The following is a 9,190-nucleotide window of genomic DNA, read 5'->3' as shown; positions in this document are numbered from 1 at the left end:
GGATTACACACTATACGTATATGTGGTGTATGCCTTCTAATCAACAATTTAAATGGGCACCAACTATTTGTGATGGGAGACAGGGACATTATTGATTCAGAAATAATGAAACAGATGCGTTCGGAATTGAATTTGATGCAACCGAAGAGTGTATACGAGAGAAGCACATGACAAAATAATCAACTGTACAGCAAATGATCCAAAAACACTACGTTTTTATTTAGGTCAAAGATTGATAAATTTGGGTTTGGGCTAATAATCGCACCATTAACAACCTGCAACCACGAAATCATCATTTATTTACCTGTTAATTGAAGAAAATTAAAATGAACTAAATTTGTCCTTAATCACATGTAATTGCCTCTTTATTGAGATGTTTTATGAATGTGTTTTACATATGACATAAGGTATGTGCAAAGTCATGTTTACAATTCATGAAAGTATGCACCCAGAGGTGTAATTGACCGCTAAATTTTTTCTGTTTATCTTCTTCATTTTCATTTTATTTTCCGATGATGATCTCAAGAGTAACTGGTTTAAAGTGAATCTGCTGGATATTCGCTTTTTTTACGGTTGCATGTATAATGCGCATACTTATTTGGAATTGTGTATAATTGTCTGCCGGAGATCGTGATCAATGGGTTATATAAAATTGCACTAAACGTAATATTTGTGAACCGTATCATTAAATTAAAATGCAGCTTTAATTCGAGTGTGGCAAGATGATTGGGGAACATGCAATTTTGATAATTCAAAGAGACGAGTCAATTAATCAGCTAAGTTTTTTTTTAGCTTGCACGATTTTCAAGCTATATGTATAAGGCAAAGCTTACAAGTCACCATTTTCAGGTGCATTTTTATTGTTGTCGTAACTTAAAGATGTCTTTTGGCGATAGAAAGTTCGAGAACCTTTTGGATAAAGTTAACTAATACCTTAAATGACCTTAAAGAAGGTCGATAATGTAAAAGTAATAAACTTCCATACAATAATAGACGCAATATTCATGTGTAATTACAAATTTTGAACATTAGAACATGTATTTCTAAATCTTCTAAATTCTTCTTGAAGATCTATTACTCATTACAGTGTACAGTGTTCATTCAACTTTATATCAGCAAGCTCAGGTATTTAGATTTCTGGACCAATATTCATCACATCAACTTTAAATTTTATCATACTCGCGCGATGTTGTGACGTCCCATTTATTTATCTAGACGGATAAATCGGCTGTCCAGATGGATAAATGGAAATTATTATAAAATAGGATATATCGATACATGGGAGGTCATCGCGGCAAGCCTCGATTGTCCGTCTCATGTCCCATCTCGATAATCTTATATTATCATTAGCATTAGGTTAATCTGGATATTTATCGATAGTTTCTCTCATCGTCGATACCTGGAATTTCTATTCAAAATTCGCAGAATCACATTGTGCGTTCTACCGCATGTAACGAGTGAATCCAGTACTAAGTGCTCTGAACAGATTGAAGTTATCAATGGAGTGGATAACAGATGATAAAGTAGTATAATGTAGACGTATAATAAAAGATTATTCGTCTATTCCTCCAAAATTTCTCTGATCTCCAATATCTGGAAAATGTTTGTTTCTTGTCTACCTTGCCTGGATGGTGTATCTCTATGGAAAAAGAACGCATCACTGGTTTCAACTGTACAATATTATAGCGTTAGTAAAGTCAGCCAGTAGAGTAAAAGAAAGCTATAAATATTGAAACCTGCGCAAAGCTTTTTTCGGCTTCCATCGCACATATAAAGCATGAGCAAAGCATTTATGGAGATTTCTCATCGTTTTTTATGAAAATGCTTAAAAAATTTAGCTTTCCCAAGAATAGGAACATTTTTTTTGCAATTCACCACCTCATCATCACTTGGCATTAGTTGGACCACATATGCTAAAAGAAAAGATTGTGATTTCCCTTAAAAGGCCCGTCATTGGGAAATGACAGGACAGTTTCCCGAAAATGTATGTAAAATTTTATCACAAAGAATCACCGAAAAAATTCAAAGAAACTCACCTCTTATGCTTTCCATTGTATTCGGGCATAGTTTCTTTAGGTCGCCAAGGCATATTTGAACACTAAAACACTTTTTACTCGATGCAAAATCAAAGTTTTTTTTTTGTTTTGTCGCGACAAAAACACAGAAAATATTTCGACACAACTGTGACACTCCGCTATTATAAGGACTAGAATGAATGTTTGCTGTGTTCACTTCGGCGGTAATCGAAATATTTTCTGTGTTTTTGTTTCGACAAAACAAAAAAAAACTTTTTGTTTTTGCATCGAGTAAAAAGTGTTTAGTATTCAAATATGCCTTGGCGACCTAATGAGACTATGCCCGAATACAATAGAAAGTATCAGAGGTAAGCTTCTTTGAATTTTTTCGGTGAATTTTTGTGATAAATTTTTGCATACATTTTCGGGAAACTGTCAGGGTGCTGCGGGAATTGGTCCACTTCGGAAATTTTGTATCTTTTGTATCCGACTATAATATGCTTGTCTGTCTGAGTCATTGAAAAATCTGCTCACAAAATGAAACGTAAATATTTCCAGACAACGTTCCTTTGTGTGGTCCCTTTACTTAAAATGGCTGTTAGCTAAAAATTTCGAATTTACAACATAATACTGAAATGGAAATTTCAAATTTTCAATCAAAATTATTTCCATCGCAACATTTTTTGATTGCATCGCTGCTGGTTACGTCTCAATTCAACATTTCTAAATTTCCAAATCGTTTGCGACCATAACGTATCCAGTCGAGACTACCACTTTATCACATAAACTCTATACAAACAAATTCATTCAAAATCAATCTAGTTACACATCAAATATCGCATGGTACACGCGCACAAAGTATGCGCGTATGTTTTCATTGTAGTGTATTCGTGGACAGTTTTGTGGGCATTTTTATGATTTGCTGTTCATGCCCACAAATTTCAAAATTGAATACGAGCTAAAGTATTTACTGTAGTACAACCGAACTGGGGAAGATCGATAGATCTCAAGAGTCTTCCCCGATCTTCCCCATAATAACATTCATAATTATTGGTTTTATACATATTTGCACTATCTAAACATAGTCGTTCCCGTGATATATATCACGGGAACGATACCTTTTACTGAGTTCGTTCCCAATGACGGGCCTTTTAAAATGAAAAGTCTACGTAAAGAAATGTATGGGATACAACTTTTAAATCATAAGTTTTACGTCAACTTTTAATTGAAATACAGCTAAATATCAGTCAAAATCAGAAAATGAATCCAAAAATTTTACCAGTCACCAACTCTTGAACAATTTCCTAACAGCATAAGAAAACGATCATTAATTGTATCGACTCCTCTAAAATAGAGATCATGACTACATGACTTAGTTGGATTCTCTAAATCGGTTACTTTGGTAATCCGTAGCTATTTTGGGTAGGTGGAAAATCTGATACTGACGAGTAACTCTGGATGGTTGATGAAATGACAAGTGCACTGAAGCAGAACACAGAATTCATAAAATGTGCTGTCGTTTCTAAGACAGCTTTTTTTCTGAATAAAATCAAGTCAAACTAAAAATTTCGATTCTAGGGATTTTAAGTGTATGGTGATTCGAAAACAAGTGTCGACTTACATAGCAAACATTTGAATTGCTTTAATTAAATTTTCAGGGTATATTCAGTGTAAAATATACCGGTTATAGTCGAGCTTATGCGAAGGGTCTGAGCTTTTACACTGAATAAACATTGCAAATGTAATAGAAACAGTTCAAATGCTCGCTATGTAAGTCTATACTTGTGTTCGAATCACGATACACTGAAAATCCACAGAATTGATCATTTTAGTTTGATTTGATTTTACCTATGAAGCCGAAACAATAACTTAACTTCTTACTTCTAGAGCAGGCAGACATAGAACATCGTTTTCATTATAAGTGGTCATATGTTTCACATAAAAAACTTATCTAAATCGAGTGATTTCTTGTTTTATTCGATATTATAAGCATAAGGTACAAAAATGTCTTTTAAAAAAAGCAATTATCAAAATAAGTATCTGGTTAAGGATCACATTGTTATTCGACGAACTAAAAAAAAAGAAAAACCATCATCAGTATCGAAACCATCGTAAATGAATAGATTATTACCTATATCAATGTATAGCAAATCTACTTATTGTATCGCCCAAATTTGTTGTATGCACCCTGTTGTTGATTTTGGGTAAATTGATTGTACCCAATTTGTTGTGGTTGTACGCTCTTAATGTAAGCAAGCGATCGAGCAATAGCATCTGGTATGGGTGGTGGTGTAGGCAAATGTGCCCCATCAGCTCGAAATCCTAAAAATATTTAAACAATTTCAAACTTCTGCTGTAGCGCATAAATTGTCACTTATTACATTTTGTAAGTTGTTTCACAACGCAACATCATAAAATTATTTATAGTTAGCTACTCCACTTGCTAAAAGCATGCAAGAGAAACACCGGTTTCAAAGTGTTTTACGATGTCACATCTTCAATTATATTGCAGATTGTCTCATACAACTAATTTATATCGTTTTTCAATTGCAACATAACAATAATACCGTCATTGATCGTTGTACGATACAATTAACTGTATGATTTACAAAATGACAAACTTAATTTGCATAAACTTGAGAAGTTAAGTACATTATTAGATATAGTTGAAGTTATCACCAAATGTTTGGTATCATCATTCGAACACGAAAACTATATCCTCACTGCACAAGCAAATACAGAAATTCTAATTAGGTCATACATGTTTCTATCCAAACTTTTCCAACTTTGTATGCACACATCGAGGTGTACGTTGAATGCGAAATAAATTTAATGGATTCGAATTCTACGTACCATTTTCATCAGCAATGTACGTGACTGTGATCGGTGTACCATCAGGAGACGTATACGAATATGACCCCTGGACGACCTGTGCTTCTAAATCTTTCTGGCCGAGATTCTTCACAAAGCCTCGAGCTTGCTGTTGGCTACCATCTCCAGACGTATAACTGAATTGATAACTGCCATCGTGGTTCACGTCGTTTTGGTACGAGGTGATTGGCACGAAGTTTCGAGGCTGCTGTGAGTATGCCTAAATGAAAGGTATAATTCGATAAAGTTTATGTTGATGTTGATATGCAATGTTTGGTGTTTGGTGTTTGGTGTTAGCATACATTTTGGCGTTTATTGAATTCATAAAGTTACAGTGGAAACATTTTGTAGCATGTAATTTTATTAAAATATTCACTTAGCTGATTTGCTATTTATTTAAATTCATGCAAATGATGAATCCTTTTGTATTGAAACGTAGGTAAAGTTTTGACGCTGCAGCTTGTTAGTGGCATTTAGAAAATTCGTAAATAATTAATGTTGAAATTCATTATTGGTGTTTAAAACATTTAGACGCAATTGCATTTGTAATTAGAAAACGCAAAATTTTAGCTTTTCAAACTTAGATGGAGCATTAATCTCTTTCAAGTAGAATTTGCATTGGAATACATAATCGTTAAATTTTCGTTTAAATGTATGGTAACGTTCAACTCAACAATAATTAAATATTTCAGAAATTACTGCGATTAGGCCATTATCAGTGATGAAATTGAGGTGTGAACGTGAACTAGAGATTTAAAGTATAGAAACACAGACTAGGTGAAGAAAATAACTTGAATTTACAATGGATCACCTTCGAAAAAGTCATTTATTCTGCTTTTTAATATATCATATTAACAGTCGGTAAAAGGTAGGAATCTGGTATCATTATACACCTGAGTTCTCTAAATCCTTAGGTCTTATATATTGCCAATGAACAGGAATGGAGGTCTCTTAAAATGGAAAAATTTATGGTAAAACTTATAAATCAGTCATAGGTGATACGTTAAGATTTACAGACTTTGTGATTATATTGGGTATAACTGAAAATCCTAAAAAACAATTTTCCTGTCCTAAGATTTTATTAAATGATATTCTTGAAACAGGATCTAATGTCTCAAAAGTATGATGTTGATATAGCATCGGTTATTTTAGGAACCGTACCATCAGAGTGAAATTTTGAGGAAATTTTTAGCCCCGTACGAAGTACAAGGGGCTAATAGGATTACGATGCCGTGTGTAATTGATGGAATTCGAAGCAGACGGTAAGGGCAAAGTGTTTGCCTATGTTCATAGATAACGAATCCGCAATAAAAATTTTGTCCGTCGGTCCGTCTGTCACGTCGATATCTTGAGTAAATCAAATCCGATTTCAAATTTTTTTTTTCCCTGAAATATAGTCGAAATAGTGAGGCTAAGTTCGAAGATGGGCAATTTTGGGTCGACCCCTCCCGAGCTGGGGCCCCATAACTGATTTAACGTTTTCCGAAGATATCTGCGGCCATTCAAAGGCTAAACATGTAAGTGATACGTCAAATAAAAGGTATTTACCGATCGACAAAAAAAAGTTTATGGAAATCAGATGATCGACTCGTTAGTTAGACCCCTTGGAGTGAACTAGGTACAGGGTGGCAAGCCGTTTTTGCTTGTAGGTTGGCCAAATTTGAACGGATTTCGATGCTTTATTAGATAGGTATTGACCGTACCAATCAGGTAAAAAAAAGATCATGGAATTCGGTTTACAAAAGCGTGAGCTAGGTCTCTTGGAGTGAACTTATATGTGGCTGCTCGGCCGTACAGTGAACGTGGTGTTTTTTGTTAATATATCGAGTAAACTTTGACCAAATTTCATGAATTTTTTTTTGTTTGAAAGGTATTATTGAATGTAAAGCAGCTGTACTAATCTCCACCTCCTAACAAAATGGCCGTCGGCCGCCATTTTGGATTTTTGTAAAAACAATAGAAATCGGTGAAAATGATACTTACAAAGTTACTGATCAGTGGGAAGTGATTGGTTATGTGTGTGGGGTGTTTCAAGCATCCCACATATGGATATCTATTTATAAATATATACAGCTATATTGAGCTATATAACGGTGTAGATAGTTCTTTTGAGCTATATATACTAGCATATTTATTAGTAAAATGTTTATTTATAGGTAAATATAGGTTAATATAAATTGTTGCAAAAATTTTTAAGTTTGGGTTACAGTTGAAAGGAACGTCGTACGGGGCTTCGTAATTGCGCTATGCACATATCGACATAGCGCATTTCATAAGAATTTTAGGTTAGTAGGTTTAGGGTAAGAGTAGGGCGACCGACGAACTAGGGTCGCGTACGCAATAGATGTACGGGTTCGTACGGGGCTCAGTCGCAGCGAACGCTCCGACTGTTCTGACGGCTCGTTTATTTATGAGAAGTGCAACGCGAAGCGACGGTTTTAAAGTCAATTTCTATTCAATTATTTTGTGATTTTCGTTTCTTTGGTTTTAAGTTACGAACAAGTGATTCATCCCGTTCTGTGATATCTTTATATTTACTTACAAATGTAGGTTTTTGTATATCCTGGAAATCGTCAACAGTGAAGTATAATTTTTATTCAAAAACGTGAGGTAAAGTTAACTTTACTGTACGGATCCATAACTTTACCTCAAGTTTTTAAACAAAATAACTTACTTGGCAATAGGGCAAATGACGGAAATGGTACTTGTGTATTCACACAAGAAGTGCCATTTCCATTATTTTCCACATTGATAAGTAATGTTCTATTATTAATTTACTGACAATATTACCATATAAGTTTTGTAAAATTTGAAAATCTGCCTATTTTTAGTGAACCATACCTGGAGCCACCAGAATTCATACAAAATATTTTGTCAGTAAATTTGGTAATTTCATTGTTAAATTAGATAAATTCGGTAATTCAAATTATAATTATAATTAGGCCCTTTTTTAGTTCAACTAAGTTGCTATTCCTAGCTGGCAGGATGTCAAAATTTATTTAAGTTTAATAATTACTGATAAGATTAAACTGCGATAGCTTGTAAAATGTTAGGCAAATTTTCGTTTGTAGGCCACTATAGCAAATAGTTGAAAACAATTGTTCTTTATCAACAGTACGATTAAATACGTTAATAATGGAAAATATTTAAAGTAATAGGACTGGAAGCTTCCACTTCAATAAATCTTAAAATTTAGCAGCTACAGTTAAAATTTTGAAAAGTCGTATTTCCACTAGAATTCAACTGTTGTTAACAGATTACAGTAGAATTATAGAATTAAAATGATAATCTGACCTTCTAGTCAATTCTTAAACATTTTGTTTGCAACTGTTCTGCCAGTTTAAATATTTTCATGTGTCTGGGCCGAAAATGAGGGAGTTTTGAGATTTTTGTCTGGTTTTCGCCCCTTACATGAAAGTTTTTTTGAGTATCTGTTGTGGACGATTGATTTTAGGCACTTTCGAATATAGCCCGAACGAAGTGAAATTGCCTAAAAACAATCGTCCAAAACAGATACACAAATAACTATTTTCTTCCACCGAAAACCATCTACCGGTAATCATAGACAGAATATCGTATTCGTAATACGATTGTTATTGATAATCCTTTTCAATCGTTTTAGATTGTCGTCGGACGCAATTGTTTCCTTTTAGATTTGTTTAGTTTGGAAAGGAACTCAACTTTTCTTGAGTGCATTGAATCCTGGGAGCAACTTGCAACACCATTAACCTTTACTGTTTTCAGTGCAAATACGCTTTACTCTTGTTGCTCACATTATGTAAATATTATTGAACGAAATTGCAATGTAAACTCGCTAAATAAATTCAAATCAATTTGTCGTACGTCACCTGAAATTGGGGTTGTTGATTGAAATTCTGTTGGAAATTTTGTTGACGAGCACCTTGGAATGGTTGAACCCGATTAAATTGATTTTGATTGAAATTATTGTATCCTCCCTGTTGATGTAATGCATTGGTACACACCACTAACACCGACGATATTATAAACTAAAATTAAAACAAACAACAAACAATTGGTCAGCTACATGAATTGCACAACGTAAAACAAACACTAAATTAATTCATTTATTTTAAATTCTTTGAAATTATCTCGATTCAATCATGATCGCCTTTAACGATTTTTTCATATATAAATTTTTCAATTACCAATAACATGATGTAATATTTAATAGACAATTTAATTTGAACTTAAAACCCAGGGTGTGCACTAGATGATGTTTGATTTGAAACTATCGGTCCAAATTTACAAGTTGTTTCTATTTATATATTCCCGCCATATGCGAT

General features: G+C 33.7%; 1 protein-coding gene across 2 annotated transcripts; it reads right to left on the bottom strand.

Moving 5' to 3' along the window:
* Nucleotides 1–3,967: 3,967 nt before the first annotated feature.
* LOC119081487 (endocuticle structural glycoprotein SgAbd-2-like) lies at nt 3,968–9,190 on the bottom strand. 2 transcript variants are annotated; one of them, XM_037190487.1, is made up of 5 exons: nt 9,053–9,190; nt 8,735–8,893; nt 4,869–5,106; nt 4,147–4,337; nt 3,968–4,086 (listed from the first exon to the last, which is right to left on the bottom strand). In XM_037190487.1, exons 1-4 carry the CDS (start codon nt 9,059–9,061, stop codon nt 4,168–4,170), a joined length of 576 nt encoding a protein of 191 aa, XP_037046382.1. In that variant the 5' UTR covers nt 9,062–9,190; the 3' UTR covers nt 3,968–4,086; nt 4,147–4,167. The 2 variants fall into 2 exon arrangements, with proteins under 2 accessions (XP_037046382.1, XP_037046384.1); XM_037190489.1 differs by having other exon boundaries at nt 3,968–4,089; nt 4,167–4,337.

This window comes from Bradysia coprophila, unplaced genomic scaffold, assembly GCF_014529535.1.
Source record: "Bradysia coprophila strain Holo2 unplaced genomic scaffold, BU_Bcop_v1 contig_358, whole genome shotgun sequence".
NCBI lineage: Eukaryota > Metazoa > Arthropoda > Insecta > Diptera > Sciaridae > Bradysia > Bradysia coprophila.
Note: the sequence above shows the minus strand (reverse complement) of the source record. Positions and strands in the feature narration are given on the sequence as shown.

Coding starts and splice junctions, on each gene's coding strand:
- LOC119081487 (XM_037190487.1), bottom strand. Junction 5,107..8,734: donor ATCAACAACCCCAATTTCAG/GTGACGTACGAC, acceptor CCTTTCATTTAG/GCATACTCACAGCAGCCTCG. Junction 4,338..4,868: donor GTACATTGCTGATGAAAATG/GTACGTAGAATT, acceptor AAATATTTTTAG/GATTTCGAGCTGATGGGGCA.